Here is a 22,515-nt window from a genome sequence, read left to right as displayed (position 1 = left end):
TATTACATGTCAAAAACTAAGGAGAGTTTTGTCATGTTATTATAAAAAAGCACATTTTCATACAAAATAATAATAATTATAAGCCTGGACAATTCACACTGCTCCATCTAGTCCCAAGACAAGCATAGCTAGCGTTGTGGGTACGAGATAACTGATATAAATACATAAACATTTTTTTGGTGAATACACATATTATAAATAGAAAAACTCAGAACGATACAATCAATCATACTCATGAGTGCAAATGTTTGTACCGTACGAGGAATCGAACCCGCGACCATCGTAAGTAAAGGGGTGTGCTAAACCGCTAGACCACCGAAGCCGTTAAAAGACGTATTTAGCTAGACATTCAATCTAGAATTTACAAAGACACATTTGTTGTCCGCCAAAAATAGTATACACTACTGTTATACGAGTTTGTTTTTCCAATATAAGATACCTAGTTACTCTGTACTTATACCTATTCTATGTCCGGAACTACGCCGCACATCAATTTCCTTCACTATGCTCTCTTCCGGCGAACTGTAAAGTCTGCAAATGGTGGCTGTTTCCCTCGCTTGTTCCTTAACCCTATTATGTATTTTCCCCCTCTATGTAAATAACTTCTATATTTCGGAGAAATCTTAAAAGATTCAATCCAAAATTTATATTATATTTATTCATGTAGGTCTGTTACAGACTCTTATAATTTATCAAATCTACTGTCAGTTCGGAATGATTTCGAGATTGGAAGAACTGAAAAGAAACTCAACTCGTATTCTTTTCAAATAAATGTACATGTTTACAATAATACAGATTCATTTCAAATTTGGGAGAATAGAGTGACCACCAGCATATGCTATTGCAAAAGTATATAGTCTAATCAGTGCTCGATTACTTCGAAATACAGGAACAAAATGTGCATATAATAATATTGGCTGTACTGTATCGTAATAATTATTGATTATGATTTTGTTGTATAATAAAATAATTGCATATATCTCCAACGCTAAATAATGGGATAAAGGCAAAGCAATTATGATAATGATATGCATAATAAAATTTTCATCCATTTCATTAATGACCGAAGTCTTCCTAAAGGGTAAAATGAACGAATGGAGCCGAGAGCCAATGTAGTTGAAAATTAACAATTAAAATACAATTTATTCAAAGGGTAAATAATAAAAAATACAGGTCAATATCTGTATATCTTTAAATATGTATCTACTACTTAAAGTTCTTTGGATCTGTTCAAACAGTTATTCGTGAAGAGACAACAAACAACACACCTTCGCATTTATATTATACGTATGTAATTATAAACTTTCAAATATTGTAATATGTATTTGTAAATTCAAGTCCAACTTGAACTTGACGAACTGCGTTTTTTTAAAGCATCGCCATAATCTTTAAACATTCTGTCATGACCTTTATATTGGGCGTCAATAAAAAAATCAAACATCTCGGAACTAAGTGTGAATTATTACATTATTTGAACATCGATATATTATACCTCTAAATAATATGTAAACGAAATTGAACTTTACACAACATGTTTTTGGTTTATTTTACCTTTGTATATGAACTATTACCAGTTTTTGCAGCCTTCACCTAAATATGTACAGATATTTGTATGAATATCAGTAATATATTTTTAATAAGATAATTAAAATTTAAGTAAGATTTATGAATTAAAATTAAATTATATATTCTTTTTATTTATCTTATTACTTAGAATATACAAGGAAAAAAAACATACGAGTGTGTTTGTTACGCTTTCACGCAAAAATTACTGAACCGATCATCATGAAATTTTGTACACATATTCTTCGAGTTATTAGAATGAATATAGGATACTTTTAATTAAAAAAAATGGATTCAGTGCGAGCGAAGCCGCGGGTAAAAGCCAGTATATATATAAATTTATATTGTTTTTCTAATTTACCTCGCCTATACTCTTTTAATCATAGAGAAAGTTGAAAATAGTTTTATTTTCACTTGACTTTTAACTTTTAGTATTAACTATTACGGCATCAAAGTATTGGAAGTAATAAAACTGTAATGAGGGAGTACATAAATAGAACAAAGATCTGTTTATAAGTTTATAGCGGACGTAATATTAATTATTTTAAATAGATATAGCTTTTCATTGGACTAATATACGAGTATTAGGCTACGGTAACCATTTACCATCAGATGGATCAAAAAAATATAATAAAAATAATATCCTAGGTCATTTCACACAATGCCATCTAGTCCCAAGCTAAATAGAGCTTGTGGTATGTGTACTAGACAACTAATATTCATACTTAGATTTTTTTTTGTACATACATAATATACATAGAAAAATCCAGACCGATACAAACAATCATACACGTGAGTACAAATGTTAGTACTGTGCGAGGAATCGAACCTGCGACATTTGGAAGTGAAACAGTGTGACCACCGAGGCCGTCAGAATATATACGGCCGTACTTATAGTACAGTGTATATTCATGTCAAATATTATTAATATTTACATTTATATTTTTTTTTATTTATATTTTTTACACATTATTATTTATTAACAGACACAGATACTAATGCATTTATTATATTAATATGAAATATAGATTAGTATGGAAAGAATGTTAATGTCAGGCTTATGAAGGTAATATTCTGAGACAATTACTATTAATTCACAACAATATGTAATCATATCACAATATAAACAAATTGTTATATTTTTCATAACAAATTAACATAATATTAGCATGAAACATAAAAATTAAAAATGAGTAAGCAGATACGACATTCAAAACGGCTCCACGATAAAATGCGTTATTCATTTCAATATTGCAGAGTGCTGTAATAAAAAAAGATATTCCGCTTATACGATGCTCAACGTCGTGTTAAACAACTTGGAAACGTTGGCATTTTGCGTATAATTCCGTAATATCCGTCTACGAAACGAAATAGAATTGAATAGAAAATAATCTTTATTCGAACAAACACAACAGCAAATTTTAAAGAAATAAATTTACGGACTGAGCTACCGATTTTGTACATGTTTATGTTTTTGTATATACTTTTAACTGAAAAATCTTAGTGATATTATAAACGCGAAAATTTGAGAGTATGGACGGATGTTTGTTAGTCTTTCAGGCAAAAACTACTGAACAGATTTTGATGAAACTTTTCAGTAATATAGCTTATACATCAGATTAGCACATAGACTATAAATTTAATGCGGGTGAATCCTCAGAACAGCTAATTTTATACACAAATCTGTTATTGTTTTCTGTTCGGTTACTACTTTTCTTTACCGATATAATTTAATATCCTATTTTTTAGTAGTAACCCTACTTAATAATAAAAAATAGTAGTACTACTAATAATAAGTGTTACAGACTCTTCGCACACAATCAAACACGTGAAAAAACACGAAATTATTAACTAGAAAAATGACATCATTTCTATCCAATTTTAATTACATTATTAAATAATGTATCTATAATTATATAATTATTCAACTACTTTTCTTTTCCAAATGATCGAATCTTCTCGAATCAATATAAAAATAAACACCATATTTTCCTAATTTTTATTTCAACTTTCAGCGTTGGCCAGTTGAATTTTTATTAGTCATATTCTTTGTTATGCTCATAGAAATTATTGTGTTCATATTTTATTTATTTTTCTATCTATACAAAACGTTATCCTATCAATAGTTCTTTGTTGTTGCAATTTACATTACCGGCTACGTTAATGCCAATAATTATAATTATGAAATCATTGTTTGTTGCTTCAAATTAATTTAATAAGTTACCATCTGTCTAAATCAAAAGCTACGGATGCGTCAATGGACTCAATTGAAACACAAATAATTAACACTTGTGTAATTATTATAATACTATGTACTTGATAAAATATTAATCGTTTTATACAACTCTTTGATTATAGTTATCAATGTATCTCATATCATCGAAGAAATACATCGACGATCTCGCTGGACTAGCGGTCTAGCACACCGCTTTGCGACCGGTGGGCACGGGTTGGATTCCTCGTACGGCACAAACATTTGTATTCACAAGTATGATTGTTTGTATCGGTCTGGGTGTTTTCTATGACATCTCACAAAATTTTTCACACAACACCATCTAGTCCCTCGCGAAGCAGAGCTTGTGTTACGGGTACTAGACAACTGATATAAACACATATACATTTGTAAATACGTAGATAATATACATAGAAAACACACAGATCGATACAAACAATCGTGAATACAAGTTTGTACCGTGTGAATCGAACCCCGACTATCGGATGTAAGGCGCTATACTAAACCGCTAGACTTCCGAGGCCGTCAATATCTTCAAATATACGTATAGTAGAAGATATATAAATAAATATATTCTAAGCAACATTTAGAACATTAATTTGAAATATTTATGATTGTTTTATGTGTATTTAATTTTAAATGTAACATCACTCCATCTATATGCATAGCTATAAAAAAATATCGATCAGAGTTTAAAATACAGTCTCCTCCTATTCTAAGTCGGTTAAAATAGACAAGAATAACAGATATGGCATGATTAAACTCCTATTACATACAACTGATTTTCTTACATCCTACACAGCTTTCACTATTTCTAACACAATGACAAAATAAGCCGATTCAATCAATCAGAACACCAATCAATGATCAATGAGGAGTACTTACAACTGTACATGTAGGCTTAACGCCAATATATGTCAAGATTTGTAGTGTCAATGATGAAGCAGTTTCGTAGGCATTCCTTTGTCCTTTAGCAACATTTTGTATTAAAAAATATAAATTATCAAAGCACGTAAAATACACAGTTTATTGGAGGACTACCTCTTTATTAAGCCGGTTGAATTCTGTTTTATGACCACATCTACGTGTCAATTGACAATAATCCATATAAATATTAAATTAAAACTCAATTATAACGGTAAACAAGTCCATTGAAAAACTTGTTGTTCACACTTCATTACAAAAAAAACTTTCATTTTGCAACCTTACATAAATTAAAGCTAAAGTTGAAGGAACCTCTCATATCAATTAAATTGAGAAACGGCTATTAATTTGTCATTTTTGCAAACATGCTTTATACAAATTAGTAACAGTATGTACAGATCAGAGTTCAGATAAAAAGCAGGTATCGGCACAGAACAATTAACATAACGTTTTACGAGTATATGAGTTGGTACCGCCCTTACTTGACTAAAATTTACTCTATGTATCTTTCCACAAAAAGAATATTTTGATATGAGACGGGCATAAATGAATATGACGCATATATATATATTTGTATCACAATTACACACAAAAAAAATCCTAATGATCCAAGCCTGGATAATAATATTAAATGGAATCAGTTATAATAGATATTTACGACGTGACTTAATATTGTATACTAGTTAGAAATTATTCTGCAAATCTATACTAATCTATAATAATAATGTATCAGCAACATAATAATAATTTAAATGAAATGTTATGGCGACGTTTCGTAACGATTTTTTTTGTTTCTGTTTTACCCTTCACTGAGAAAAGCAGAAGGACTTAGTCCATACAGCCATTGTCTTCGGTAGATTCCATAGAAAATTACGTAGTATATTTTTTTTATTTTAATGTAGGTGTTAAATAAACAAAAAATAGGCACTTAATATATTTTGTTTTTGTTCTGCGTGACTTAATACAGTTTTTTTTTTAAATTGATGACGCCATTTTACAGTTCCTTTGATTGGTCTGTAGCGTATGTTGTTATGTTTGATGCATCAACTTTATAAGGCTGTCGGAACAGATGGTGAGTAGGTTGCCTTGGCCTTCACTTATCATATGATTGATCCCTTAACCTCTCAGACGTAGAACATCGTTTGTAGACATTAATATTATTAATAAGGCCATACGTTAACAACTTTTTCCGCTACATAAATTTCTTTTGAAATTAGATAGATTATAAAACAGCTTGATAAGTATTTACTCTTCTATAGGTGTATTATGTCAGACATTTATTTTTTTAATTTTAACACGATTACAACCTTAGACAAGACAGCTGCATGTAATTATTCAAGTGGAAAAGTAGAGACATTGAACCGTTTATTTTTCGATTTGACCAATTAATGAAGATTTGAATATGCTCACAATATTCAGTTAATTTCTTAGTAGAATCACTAGTCAGATTCTATTAAGAAATTAAGAAACTTCAATAACGCAAGTTATGTATATAGTATTAGAAGAAGAAAAAATATTAACTATAAATTGATATAACGATTGTATGCGCTTAATTTCTTTGCCTTTTCCACACAGATAAATACAACAAAAGAAAATCACACAAAATATATTTTTGAAAATAGAACTGTAACCTAATTGTGCTATGGAAAAGAATGCAGTTTTAAAATTTGTGTTATCAATTGCACGTGTTAACCAGGTGCAACGTACACGTGACTGATAACGTTTTTCCCGCCAAATACCTAAACACTATGGTCGATATTGGCGACATGCGTTTAGTTTCTGTACAAATCAGCCATTCGCGTGCGACTGTTTCATTTTAATACCGTTTTATTACTCCTACAAAAAACAGATAGTACGATGTTGGTAGATTGTTTAGTCATGATTCTTAATGGAACCGTCAGACAAAAGTGCAATGAAAGTCAATTCTTTTATAATATAGCGTGTACCTAGGTTACCTACTATCTAAAATTTCAAACTTGCCTCGTTATAATCTTATGATTTGTAGCTGATGTAGATACAGGTTTATATATTAATATAGAAATGATCTTTATATAGTTATATAGATTACAAATCAAAACTCAACTTTTTCCGAATATTGTTTATATTTATCTGCTCTAAAGAATTTGAACAACATAAAATAATTCTAAAGTCTTGTTCACACAGACATAATACAACAACAATAAAAACAAAAACCTGCATCATTATTTACTTAAATAATAAAACATGACATACAAATGAACTGTACATATTTATTTACTTACAAAGATGACATTATAGCACTTGGCTGAACAAATATTGGCAATATTTAATTACTTAAGCACTAAGTTCATTCATAGTACTTAGGGGAACTTTAAATTCATGTTTAAATGTATATACAAACAGACTAAACATATAGAGACGCTATACTCACGTATAGTTTAAAATATATCTAAGTATATACATATATCAGTTGTGTAGTAACTATAACACAAGCTCTGCTTAGCTTGGGACTAGACGGCGCTGTGAATTGGGCAGGGATATAATATTATTGTTATAGGGGAATAGTGGATTGATAATGGGGAATTATAGCACTATTGCTAGCAATTGACTGTCATGTCAGGTCGCCTTACAGGCGGTCTCCCTGCGACAAGCCGAGCATAACATTTATTGAATTCACCATGGGTTGAATAACCTGACTTAAATCTCATCTCAGGTTTTTCTGCTGGTGCACCGCCAGCGTATACAGTTAGGGCAGACAGGTGCACCGTAGCATTATCATCCACAAAACAAACACAGATGTGCAATAGTGGTTGCCACTACACTAGGTCTACAAAACTATTATTACGTTGCTTCATTTAAAATAAATAAAAATAATAATAAAAAACGTCCTCCTTCCTATAATGCACGTGAATTACCCTGAGCCTACCAGGCTATTATATCTGTGGTTCATGTATATAGGCGTATTTTCACACAAACGTATTTTCTTAGGTGGCCAATTAATTACTTTGCCATTTCCGTCATATAAAAAAAAATTGTTTATAGTATTTACAAAAATACAATGTCGTTTGTTTAAGTCGAGTTACTGATGTAATGGACCATAGCCTGTCACCATTATCTGTGCAAAACAAATTGTCCATGCCATTCAAGCTTATGTTAACGTTAAAATTCTTCACAATATCATTTAAATTTTATCGCTACGATATAAAGTTGAAGATTGGCTGGACATAGGTATTCATACAGAATAGCTGGTAATTTGTCTGTACCAGTGTAAACTAACCTTGATCTTCTTACGTCATTGTCAGTATTGTAAGAAAACTCGTCTCTATGGAAAGATTCTTTCAACGTTAATAACACACATATGTAATACACAACAAAATATGTGATCCTCTCAGAAAAAGAAACTTTAAATAGGCCAGCTATGGCCAACAGTATTAGAATAGTTTAATAAAAGAACTTTTAACAATACAACTCGAATATATTTCCATAAAAAGCAATCAACCACAACAATATAAGTTCATACTTCATTTATGAGTAAAAATTTACTTCGTTGTTGGAGACTGGGATTTTATTTATTTTCCTAATCACTGTGTTTTAAATATTTTAACTAACTAATATATACGAATAGGATGAAGTCGTTGTCTCTATTAAATTAATTTGTAAGTTACTCTGTGATTACGCAGTTCCAAATACTTAAATTCAAATTTACGGCATTTAAGAATTTGTAACTGTGCAAACTATTATATTTAAATCGAAGAATAATGTAAATAAAATTTTAAAATGTAATTAAATATGAAATATAAGTTCTTTTTCATTTTTAAATGGATTTAAAAATACAACTACATAATATAACATATCTTTGTAACGAAAGATTCACTAGTTGTTGCGTAACATATTTACACGATTTTCATTTTAATGCAAAATTATAACATATGTAATGTGTACGACATATTCTTGTATGAACGCCAAAATTCTAAATAAAATTTCCGTGCCAGTAGGTACGACTTTGTTTTTAAATTTATCTAAAAAAAGCTCTAATAGCCGCAGATAGTTTCAGAGGTAATGTGTTGAACTTTCGAATCGAAAGTGTCGAATGTAACAGTAGAAAGAAACAATTTGGAAGTAATTGTTATTAGAATACGATTTCAACATGAAAATTAATTCGCTACACACTTATTTTATTGAGGCGAAGAGAAATAAAGTGCATTGTCTTATTTTATACTCCGCTATACTTAGCACGAAGTACCGTAATGTATTATTAACCTACAAGAAATTTAGCAAAACTACTTATCTATCTTTATACTTTTCTATATTTTTAAATTAAAATAAAAAAGTTTTGAGAGATCTATTATTAAGCCTTAAAGGCCTGCGGCCAATGGTATTAAAGTAGTTCGAAAAAAACTATTCATTAAATGTATAATCAGTGGAACAATATTTTCGCGCCAGGACCTTTTATCTCTTTTTAAAAATATAAAATACAATACCTAGTTAATTACATTAATAATCAATTATAAAGCTAAATCTAAAGGGATTTACCTTTATGAATGTCAATTGTCTATTAACCAATTTCCACTGATCAAATTATTGTTTTATTTTATTTTATAATCTACGAATGTACGTAGATTTTTACATTCGTTCTATAGTGGTCATTTCGTTTACTTAACAAAGTTACATGTGTCCTCCTAACAAAGATGACTATGTAATTAAACATTAAGTATTTGTAAATATTCTCGCTGCCTTCAAACAAATGTAGTTCAAAATAGTATCCGAAGGAGTTAATGCCTTATTTATTCCGATTGTATGTACGGAACCACCCACATTGTACTTACATCACCCGGCGGCGACCTTCGCAGATGTTCACGTTAATCGTTTACACATAAATACATCCGACTGTCCTTGTGTCTGGTATCAAAAGATGAAAGAATCGCATTGTTTGTATAATGTTTTGAGCTTTCTCTGATTTCCTGGTTTCATTACAATATAATGAAACCAGGATTTATCCACCAATAGTTATATTCTGTAAAAAGTATTTTTTAAGTAACTGGAAAGCTAAACTAGCGGATTTTTTCTTTTTTATCGAGCACATCTGCGTGCACAAGACTCAGCTGAAATCGTGTTGCGAATAGGATACAACACATAGTCGTGAATATATGATTATTTTATATGTAATATGTTTGTGTTATTTATTATATATGTACTATAGATACTTAGTAATATATATTGTACATATAATATTAAATATATGTGTATAGTATTTTTTTATAATGTAAATGTATGTCTCACGCCAATCGGTTTTTCCTACTAGAAATAAGCGGATTAGCCATTAAATGACAAATGGTGTCACTAAAATCCGTTGATGTCACAAAGTATTTTGTGATCGAAATACATAATCAAATACACTGTACCCAATAATTTCACTGCCATAGCTCGCTTTCACCAAATATATCTTACGATGCAAGATGCTGACAGCAGAAATCATGATATTAACAAATTAAAAAAAGAATCACATTAAAAGTTTATATAGAGGAGTACAGAATGTTTTTTTTAATTTTGCGTTAAAAATACATAAAATCTATAAATAAAACATTAATCATACTAGCATTATATTACAGTCGTGTGTACAGACGAAACGTCAATGTCAAATGTCAATATTGTTAATTGTCAAATCAGCGAATCCAGGTTTGTGTCTCTGCTGTTATCAAAGTAATCTATTTATACGAGAATCAAGTATTTGACAATAGAACTTTAATAATGTTACGAGTTACAATTTAAATTAATTATGGTCGAATTTCGAACACTAGCCGACCTCTAAAATAGATAACGAAATTAACTATAAACTATTATACTTGTAAATATTAATAACAAAATATTGAAATATTAGTAAAATAATGTATTCACAAACTAGTTTATAGCTACCTAACGAACTACCTACGAATGATTTAATGTCTTACATCATCCCAAACGACATTGGTGGACGACGCAATATTTCTTAAAATACAAAATAATATCTATAATAATAACGGAACGAACTCATAATGAAGAGTCTCAATCTCTATCTAATGAAATTCTTGCTATTTAGTTAGTCCACAGCGCAAATGACAAGGCTGACAACAACCTTAAGGGTAGTACTATGTTATTATTTGAATTTGGAATGCGCGAGTAGTCTTCCGCAACCAACTCTATGGTCCTAACCACCGAATGATTGTCTTTCCACGCTGGTAGTGGCACCGCCAGTTTTCTTTTAGTAGGATTTTTTCTTGTGGTAAAACTTACAGACAAAATAAAGTTTCTCAATAGAATCAGCGTCTCTTAAATTGTTCTGTAGTTCTTTTAGTTAATACATTATCAGTAGGATTTTTATAATACAAAATAGAGGATAGGAAGGGGTTGTTGTTAATGGGGATACGTAGCCCCCGTACTAGCAATGTATGTCAGTTCGAACTCCGAGCGGTCGCTTCTAGAAACAATCGTGGTTTAATTTCTTAGATTGAAAGGTTAAAATAGGTGAATTTAGGTAGGGAATTTTAATGTCGAATCGTAAAAAAATGTGTTTGTCTAAAAAATAAAAGAAATAAAATGGGGTCATATATGTCCTTATCTATATATGATATAAAAATAGATAACTACTTAGACGTATCTACTAAGTATACATATAAAATGAATACGAATTACCAATGTTTTCTTCGCTATATTGTGGTATATTAGACTTAGCAATTTCAGAAAGTTTTCTACTAAAACTTCCCCATAATAACATGCCGTTTTATTCATAGAACCTGGTATTAGATATAAGGGCGAGAGTTTCCAACTGTACGTTGGTACTATTAGCTACATATTTATTTTCACGTTTTATCTCTTCTCGTGCGTACGGCCAAAGCACTAAGTTTCACCCTACGTATTTTTCCAGACGCTTTGTAAATGAATATGTGTGTAAACAACATGCCCGTAAGCTCTACCTTTGAACTCGAGACCACTTGAAATCCTTCAATCGTAAAAGTCTAAATAATTTGAAGTGGTGATAAGTAAATTCCAAATATTTAATAAGAGAGATTTAGTACAGATCTAATACTATAATATTTAGACTATCTGAAATTCATATACCGAATAACTAATAAATCACCGTAAATTATATTGTACATAAAGTGATATATATCTAGTATCTGTGAATACATGTTTGTGACATATATGATCTAATAAATTATATGTTCCCAATATTTTACTGCGCGTTTTATCTCTACCCATACATTAATAACAATAACCTAGGACAATTCACACGCCACTTAGTCCCAAGCTTAGCAGAGTTCATATTTTGGTTACTTGACAATAGATAGAAATATTTAAATACATACATAATATACACAGACAACAACCAGACCAATACAAACATACTCATGAATACAAATGTTTGCGGTGTGTGAATCGAACCCACGACAATACTGAATCGTATGAGGCCGTCATGTTTTCATTGATTCATTCTGTCAAGAACAATCAGTAACAGACTGTTAGTCAGTCAGTAATTAGTCATGTCGGTATAATGTAGGATGTTGTCGATATATCAATTAATTATTTGCAAATACATTTTATATTCAACGGTTTCTAGGACGTGGTGAAAGTTGTTAGTGTACTGATTTCTATATAAGTATAATTTAATTAGAGTAAGCTACACTTAGATGCAATTAAAAGGGACTACAATTTCTGTTATTGCTTACAATATATCTTCCTACTTTGTAATATTAGATTACATAGTATAAAATGAAGTCGCTTGCACTGTCTGTTCGCTTAGATCTTTTACCTAAACTACGCAACAGATTTTAATGCAGTTTTTAGCAATACATAGAGTGATTTAAGACCAAGGTTTATATGTACATATGTAATACATGTACACTCGCGTGGTTCCCCCTGGAAACCATCGTGTTTAATTCCTGGTGAATTAGTCACGATGGGCTAACTATCTTATCATCCTCCACTGGTGCCCCGCCAGCGTAAACCGTTAGCGCAGGCGGGTGCACCATTCCATTATCATCCACAAAAAAAAAAATACATGTACACTCATGCGAAGCCGGGCCGGGTACCTAGTTAGATTATAAGGTAGGCAGGTATATTTTTTTATACGTGACGAATAAATATAAAAAATACTTAACGGATTTTAAAACACATCTTACACATATACTTTCCTATATTAAATATACTAGTATAAAACCGCGGCGATTCGCTAGATATTAAATATAGGTGATAAATATCATCGGTGCTTAGATGTAACAGCCTTGTAGGTTTGCTATAGCTTGACTTGAGGTAAACCGCGAAATGGATAATTTAGCGTGTGTATAACTTTACATTTTATTTACATGAGTTTTAAGTCTATGTGAGAAATTTCTATATTTATTTTGCCTTCGTCAATTTTTAATGTATGTAGCTTTCCTTAAAATTCACGTTTTATTCGAAATCTAGTTGTACTCTGATAATTTCGTTTGACCGTTCTTCCAATTCTATTTGTGACTCTCTTGCAAATTTTACGCGATTACTGGCTGGCAATCAAGCAAAATATCTCTATATTGCAGGCACTTAGAAGAAATCAAATTTTCTGTCGGTTTGGAATGTATTTTGAGTGAGAATTGAGAAAATCTGTTTTCTTACTATTTTCAAATAAGATTGAACATGATTATAAAAATACCGATTCATGTTAAAATTAAATTAGAAACAATATAGTAACGACAAAGCATTATTTATATTAAAAGAAACAATTTAATGAACATTTGTAATCTAAAAAATAGATCAGTTTGCGTCACTCCTTAACCATTTACCAATTCATGTAATTTTATATTAAAAAAATACTACTATATCTCCGTAGGTTTTGGAAGCTACATATTGGTCATTTGATCGTAGTAATAGTAATAAAGAGACGAATATTAAAATACCTATATCAATACATCTAAATAATTTAGTCGAACATAAAAGTAAAACAAATAAGTTATACAAATTTTATATGCTTATTACATACATTACATACTTTTTGTATGTACAAACCAAATCCATTCATGATTAGCATAAGGTCAACAAATACACATTAGAAATGTATTAAACTTGATCGAAAGTAGATCTTACTGTGAACAAGGCAAAGGAAAAAAATAAATACGCGTGGGAGTGTTAATTTAACTACTTACATATATTATTATTGGATACTTGTTATATTTACGTGGGTTTAGTTTGTGTCAACAACTATCCCAGTTACATGGCAGAATAACTGATTTCTGTGCCGCGCCGCTCTCTGTGGAGCGTAATTAAAAAAAAACAATGTCCTTTCCATTCGTGTCAATATGGAACAATCAGAACAATGGAAAACGGGCGATTTAACTGTTTGTATGATTTATATTCAGAGCTTTATTGTCATTGTCTCCAAAGCAGCGGTTCCATTTATTTGTTCACTAGTGCCTCGTCCCTGCTTCGCCTGTGTGTTCATAACTTTGTTATTTTCGTATATTTTAACATAATATCTTGCCAATGTCGCTCTGGAATTATGTACCTTTTAAACAGCAAATGAATTTCTCAAACCGGTGCAGTCTATTTTCATTAACATATGTTCAGCCGCTCAGTCGTGAGAAGCTAACGGACTGTTAGAGATTAGAATACAACATATATTAAATAAAAGAAAATCAGTAATTTTTCCAGTTAAGTGAATGAATTGAAGTGAATATTGACTGAATTGAAGGCAATTTTCTTGCTGATTCTTCTTGTGAAGAATCTGCGTTCCGAGTGAGTAGTAGAATAAAAAATATGACTATTCAAAAGTGCTGGTATGAGTTTATTTGAATATAGATTATTTCTATTTCTATTTGATGGCCAGACATAATATTAATATGGATTCCTATGATAGATCATGCACACCCACAACTGTATAGGTATCGTCACGCTATCTTAAAAGAATTGTTACCCCAGTCTCGACAAGTTTTCCTATTAAAGTTTTTCACTGCAAGTTAATAGTTTACTTATTTCCTATGACATAAATACCATTTTTATTCGCTGTGGAACTTTAGACACGATTAAGGTGTGGCCATAAAAGTTTTCACGCTACAAAAGTTTCCAAATTCTGAAGTTACTATTAAATAGATTGTAGCTGGCTGATTGTATCTCACTAATGAATTAGAAGGAAAGGGATACTCGAAATATAACATTATACATTTGTTTATCGTGTTAGACTTTATACAAAGTCGTCTGCTAAATACTTCTATCTCACCTGTGTCTGCCGCCAAGAACCTTGCTTTATTTTTATTTTAGTTATCTATTTTAATTCCCGCACCTTAAGCAACAATTGCCATTTCTTATCACGACCAGTTAGTGCAGTTCAGCTCGATTCCAGTTCCGAAAAAAATCTATAAAAAACTTTCTGTATGATATAATAATAGTAATACCCACAGAACAGAATCTCTTTTCTGTGGTAATGCCCCACGGCAATTTCAACAGTGAAGCTATTGGCATTGCCGTGGAGTATTAATAGCTCCAAATTAGGTAAACCCTATATCAATATATGGATTTGTATATGTTCAAATTCCCTATATTACTTACATATATACATATGCTTTACATATGATACATATAAAATCCAAAACAATACAAATAGTCATAATCGTAAATACAAAAGTTTATTCGTGCGAGAATCGTACCCGGGGCTATAGGATGGACGTTTATAAAGTGCAAAATGCTAATATTCTTTTGAAAATATTTATAAAGAATATATTAAATCAATAAAAAAACATTACACACACTACCATGTATTTGACACTTGACACACACAACGAAGTCTTTGACTTTGTCTTTGTCTTTTACAATATAACCTTAATCTTAAAACTTATAATTTAAATTAATTATGGTCGAATTTCTACTATTGGCCGACTACTAGTTTTAATGATAACGTCACAATCGATCCTAGTTCGATGAACCTTGAACGTTGCAACATTTGCGTGCAATCATCAAATATTATCCCGTACCATCAATGTCACATGCAACCCCTTCAAGGACAACCGATACGATGTATCGTGGCACGGTAGCGATGCAATTTACGACATCATAAATACAAGAAACCATTGTAATCTTGCACGAATGCGGTATTATTGTGCGAAGAACGTATTGAAATATAGATTTGTACAGTTTTAACAATATCACATTGTGTATTCAACTATTTAAAAAAGTTGCTATGTTTACTTTTTTTAACTTTATTTATCCTTATAGGAAAGGCAAAAAGTCTAAGCCCAAACAGCCATTGTATTCCGTATCATTCTTTTTTTTTTTTTTTCCACTTTTTTCAGATATCTTTTACTATAGAAATAATATACTCATAAGTTTTCTTGATTTTTCAGTGAAGTTTTTCAGATATTCAGATCCTTATAAATGCACATAAAATTGTAAATTAGAGCTCAACGTTGTATATTAAATTTATGACAATCAACGACTAGACGATATGTTTACATAAATATCTTTAGCAATTTGAAGCATAAGATATGCTAGTGAAATTATAATTTATAAGTTACGGATGACAACTTCTGTGGTGATAGTGAATTACATTCCAGTAAAAGGATTATATTTCAATTACCACGATTTGATCTGATATTTAGTTGTTTAATTATTCCAATCGAATGATTCTGTACAAATGACCTTATTGTTTATCCTTTATTTTTACAAAATACAATAATTATCTATGATTCAAAAGAAAACGTTTCAAACTACATTAATCCTCGAAATATGTATTTTAAAATAAGAACAAAATAATAATTGAACACGTTCTTTATTTAAATACCTATTATTTAAGTTTCATTAATCACTTATATTTTATTTTCCAATTGCAATAACTTTTTAAAAATCAACTTTATTATCAATGTCTTTAAATTAATATTGGAAAGAATATTATGTTTGAATTACTTCTGTTTATTATTCAGCGTGCGAAATGTCTAATTAATCCTTTTTGTCAGATTAATTTTATTATTACAAAACTGATATTAATAGTGCAAAATGTTGACATCTTTTCTTGTATTTATACAGACATATGTAAATTTATTTAAAAAACACATGCAACATTATATCCTTGACCCTGCAGACACTAGACGCGAAACTAATCATAAATAACTGTTATTCCTTTTGGGTTCATTATACCCAAAAATGGCGCGTCATTTTAAATTCGTGAGAGTGCTATTATTCTTTTAATGTTCTATGATTATCTTTGATTGTGATGAAGATGGCGATAATGTGCCTAATTGTATTCTTAATAGGGCATTTTGAAAAGATTACCGACACAAAAGAGGACAATCTTAATTATAACTACACTGTATTATTTTTTTCTCGTCCAGTCATCCTTTTCGTCAACAATTTATTTGTCTATTATTTTTGTAACGTTCAAATCAAATCAAATCAAAATTATTTTTTTCTTGTAGGATATTTTAGCCGCTTATGAACGACAAGTTTGTTGTATCAATATTTCTCCCTACCGTTAGGTTTTTATATCGCACTAATTCTATCACATTTGTAGTCAATCTGTTTTCGTATGATATATGTTTAAATATCAAAACTATAAGAGTAAGAATATACTTCCGAGACAGTAAACAATAGGTTACTTTTTTATTTTTAAATAACTCATTTACGGCAGAATTCACCCAAACAAAAGCGATTCTGCAGTCTCGAATATTCTATATTCTAAGTCTCGATGCCTATTAAACAGATCTTTAGCTCTCGTATCTCTGTCTGTCTACCCTCCATGAGACCTGGCATAAACTTAATCAAGGACTACAGTCCCACAAATCGTAACTAGAAATGCTTAAATATCTCTTTCATTCTTCTACAGGCACCAAGAAGATGGAATACAAGACCAGGCAGTGGCACGAGAAGTGTTTCTGTTGTGTCGTGTGCAAGAACCCTATCGGGACCAAGAGTTTCATCCCCCGCGAACAGGAGATCTACTGCGCCGGCTGCTACGAGGACAAGTTCGCCACCCGCTGCGTTAAATGCAACAAGGTATGTCCTACCATAATATATTTTGACCAACTTCAAAAAATGAGGTTCTTAGTTCAGTCTATTTTTTTATATGTTACCTCAGGCATTTTCTGATTGGCAAACAGATCTACAGAATACAATTATTAGAATAAGTTATTAGTTTCGTTTTTAAAGTTTGATGTTTGTTTTAAAGTAACACTGCTATTAGGCTAAGTATATCTAAATAAAGGCTAATTATAATAAACCCAGAATTATAGTATCTAGGGATAGGTTTAAACAAATCTTTTATTTATTTTAAAGTACATGTAGTCAGTTTTTTATAGTGTTTTGCTACTTGCAACAGATTATGTGCAAGAAGTTGGAAGCAAAGGTTTTTCAGCTAAGAATCCATCTTTTTTTATTAGTGTATTACGTCACATATTCTATGATGCTTGGCCGTTTTTACTTTTAGTAGTAAATTGATTAAAAAAAACATATTTCACTTAATTATTTAGACATTTAAGTCAAATTTTATTATTATAAAATTTTATGTCGAATTCACACTAAAAAAAATAAAAGTATATCCTTCATAAACTATGGACATTAATAATTAAAATCTATTTTATTATTTAATCTGTTGTAGTGTTACATGGGTATCTAATTTATACAGCTTCATTATAACTATACAATTACTAAGCGTTAAATTTAAAATATTTATAAGAAGCATGTTCTAAATTTAAAAACATTCAAACCGCCAGTTTTTACGTAACTCAAACGCGAATATACTGTTTGGTGTATTTGAAATGATTCAGTACTACCAAGTACCCAGTCAAACTCTTTTATACTTGATTTTATAGCTTCAGCTATTAGATAGGTTAGTTTTGCAATAAATTTAGTCAAGTCGTTTTATAGGGATCGATTACTGACAGCGTCACCCCCGAACGTGGATTTATTGCTCTAAGAAAAGTGGACGCGCCCTCTTTTGTGCTATATTAACAACTTTACATACATATTAAATGGTACAAATAATACCTCTTTAAATAGTATTTCATACTAAAATTATTTCCCTCTTTTAATCTTAATAATATTATAAAAGTTTGTAAATATCGATGTTTGTTACGCTCACGCAAAAACTACTGAACAGTTTTTGATGAAACTTTACAGTAATATAGCTTATGCATCAGAATAACTTATTGGCTATATTTTTATTGAAATTTAACACTAGTGAAACCGCGGTCACGGCTAATATGTGTATCTTAACTTAGTTACTAAAATAGTTAATTGATCTTTTATAATAATATTAATAATATTCCTGGACAATTCACACAACGCCATCTAGTCCCAAGCTAAATAGAGTTTGTTTCATGGGTTCTAAACAACTGATTTAGTTTTTAACTTAGATGTTACATAAATACATACATAATACACATAAAAAACACCGATACCAATACAAATAATCATACTCATGAATACAAATATTTAGACCGTGCTAAAAATCGAACCCGCGACCATCAGTATTAAAGCTGTGTGCTTAAACCGCTAAATCACCGAGACCATCTTATAGTAACTACCAAAGGATCCTGCTACCAAAGCGGTAAGAGATGTTTTTAAAGGTCAATTTATAAAATACGGTATTCCATAAGCTTTAAAAACAGTTTTTTTTTTGTATGAATATATTAATAACGTTATGTTATACAAAATTCTATTATTCATCGAACCTGCTACCTCATGTTCACGCAAACCACTGAACCATCGAGTTCAAATTGTGGAGATTGTTAACTGGGTCGTTTGAATCGATATTGTCTATGACGTATCTTTAACTTTGTATCGTGAGTTTCTCCAATTAATACATTGAAACTCCTTTAGTATTCTTTATTCATTATTTTTTTGTATTGAAAACTTTCTTAATTATGTCAGGCTATTCAATCAATCATTTTTTTTACTTTCTCTAATGTTTTAATTCTAAAACCATTGTAATATCCTAATGCCTCCTATTATAAATGCGAAAGTATCGTATAAATTATAATTAATTTTGGTGTGGGGATGGAATTCTGGTGAGGGTTTTGGTTACTATGTATTTCTCACCAAGCGTGTTTTTATTTCAAAAATAATCAATTCAACATCAATCAAACGATGATAATCATACACACATTTACCCACACACACATACAGTATTTTGCCTTTTCTAAATTACTTCCATGGACTGTCTGATTACCCACTAGTCGAGTATGGGGTCGAAATACTGTAACACAGGTTCTGTTCAATCCTATTATATTATTATACTAGCTGTGCCTACAGTTTGACCACCTGAAATTTACAGTCTACGTGTCAGCTATCATCATTAAAATCCATTTAGTAGTTTTTACGTGAAAGAGTAACAAACATACAAACATCCATACTCACAAACTTCTGCTTTTATAATATTAGTAAGAAGTAAGATTTACGAAACGTTTCATATTTAAAAAGTATATACCTATCACTGGCCTTAATATTTGTGACACATGTGACACTGTCATTTCAGATCATCACGCAAGGAGGTGTGACGTACAAGAACGAGCCGTGGCACCGCGAGTGCTTCACGTGTACAAACTGCAACACGTCGCTGGCCGGTCAGCGGTTCACTTCCCGCGACGAGAAGCCATACTGCGCCGAATGTTTCGGAGAATTGTTTGCGAAGCGATGCACTTCTTGCACCAAGCCCATCACTGGTATATTTCATATTTATTTGCATTTATTTTAGTCCAGTAAAATTATAAATTAAACCATGCGCCAAAACTGGCCACGTTTTTGCGCAATATATAAAAATAAGTCCGCAAATCCGCAAATAATGTTAAGAAAGAAATTTTGATTTAAGTTGACGGAAAAGGGTTTTACATTCTTACATGTTTTACATGTAAAGAATATTATTTATACTGATACAGATATCAGGTTTTATTATCTGTTGTTAATATAAAAAAAACATTAGTTTATTTTATTAAAAAGATTCAACTGTATAAAAATCTGGTCCTTCGCTTCGGATAACGCTATACAGATATTCTGTGTGCCTACTGTGGTCATATATATTAAACGATCCAGGGCTATTTGTGACATACAATAGAGATCTATTTGGCAGTAGATGAAATGTACAATCTAATAGTTGAAGAATAAAAAGAAATATAGTCTACTACTATACTAGTACTGTTATATTTCACAATAATACATTTTCTTTTCAGGCATTGGCGGCACACGTTTCATCTCTTTCGAGGATCGCCACTGGCATAACGATTGCTTCATCTGCGCGCAGTGTAAGACCTCCCTGGTTGGCAAGGGCTTCATCACCGATGGCCAGGATATCATCTGCCCGGAATGCGCCAAACAGAAGCTAATGTAAATAACTCACGCCAGCTTGCTCTAACGCTTCCTCTCGTCAGGTGTGTAACTGTTCTCATTTCAAAATCCGAATAACTATCATATCTGGATGCATATATACTTTTTATTAAAAAAAATACATTTTTAATACTGGCAGCACAGAATGAAATGTTTAAAAACGATTGACGATAAAAAACCACAATAATTATTTGTGATTAGTGAATGCTTGGCGTAAGTTTCAGCACGTTTATTTTTTTAAACTAATAAAAAAAAAGTGTGACTGACCATAGATTTTTGTGATTGTGCAGCGAAAAAACCATTCTACCGATTGTCGCTAACGCCAGAGACTGGTGCACATTCAATAAGCAGGGAACACCCAGCGATGAGCTATTCGATCTTGTCGACAAAATCAACTTTCGTAAGGTCGTCCCTTAGTTACTTATTACTTAGAAGCGTTGTTGAAGATATTTTTATACAAAAACACATGAGAAAATCATAAAAAAAATGTGAATGCACAAAATATTTATTAAGTATTAATTTCGCTTTTTTACTGAACTCTATTTAAGATGTTTATATATTTTGACTGTTTAGTTTGTTATTGTCACTAATATTTTGCAGTAATCTACCCATATTTTATATGTATCACATATCGGTTATATATTATGCTAATTGCCATATAATTTCGCTTTGGCTGTTGTATTAGTCCTTTAGATTATATTGTCAATTTACCTAGAGCGATTCACACGTTGCCTTAATAACATATCTAAGTCAATTTCGAGGGTATATATGTATATATATATTATTTGTGTTGTATGTATATGAATATATAAATTAAAATATATTCGACATGCTCTGGTGCTACCAGATTTCATGTTAAATCTTAGACACTTCCAAAAGGATTGTATTAAGTGCTTGTCATTGTTTAAAATGCGTAACATAGTGTATAAGAAATCTATATTGACAGAGTAATGTATTGTTAAGTATTTATTTGGGAGTATGCACTTTTTTAATGTAACATCGGCGGTGTTACCATGTCACAGAAACACTTGAGATTCTTTAGTTGTAGTGTTGCCATATAATATGCGCCGCCGACGGACACAACCTAACAATAATTATTTGTTAAGCGACGCGGAGTCATCTAGTTTTACTAATAAAAAAAAATATTATAAAAATATTTTTGTTCTCCAATAGGAATCGTGTTACAATAATGTAATTGAATGTTATTGACATTTTTACATGACTATAATACTATTTTTTAGATTTTAGCGACGTATTATAAGAGAATAACATCTGTGTTTTGTGATCGCGTTTGCGAGCTGACCACGAATTGTTTGGGGATCACTTTATAAGGGTTACTTGTTAAGGGTTAAATTATTCTAATGTTGATTATTAATTTATAATACTGTGTACTTTAAACTGCTTAGTTGTGTGATCTGATCTAATTAAATCTTTGTATATCTATCTACCCATAGATTGTAAAACTATGAAACTGAAATAAATGAATAAAAGTAACCACATTG

General features: G+C 30.8%; 1 protein-coding gene across 3 annotated transcripts in view; it reads left to right on the top strand.

The window, feature by feature from the left end:
* The window catches only part of LOC131847092 (four and a half LIM domains protein 2-like), a 165,591-nt gene extending 143,084 nt beyond the window's left edge, over nucleotides 1–22,507 (top strand). For all 3 annotated transcript variants that reach the window (XM_059196551.1, XM_059196550.1, XM_059196552.1), the window contains 3 exons: nucleotides 17,520–17,689; nucleotides 20,169–20,355; nucleotides 20,860–22,507. In XM_059196551.1, the coding sequence (XP_059052534.1) occupies nucleotides 17,520–17,689; nucleotides 20,169–20,355; nucleotides 20,860–21,017 (515 nt within the window). In that variant the 3' untranslated portion in view covers nucleotides 21,018–22,507. The remainder of the gene's footprint in view (nucleotides 1–17,519; nucleotides 17,690–20,168; nucleotides 20,356–20,859) is intronic.
* Nucleotides 22,508–22,515: the final 8 nt, after the last annotated feature.

The sequence above is a fragment of the Achroia grisella genome, unplaced genomic scaffold (genome assembly GCF_030625045.1).
Source record: "Achroia grisella isolate CSIRO2021 unplaced genomic scaffold, CSIRO_AGI_Agris_v1 utg515, whole genome shotgun sequence".
Classification (NCBI taxonomy): Eukaryota; Metazoa; Arthropoda; class Insecta; order Lepidoptera; family Pyralidae; genus Achroia; species Achroia grisella.
Note: the sequence above shows the minus strand (reverse complement) of the source record. Positions and strands in the feature narration are given on the sequence as shown.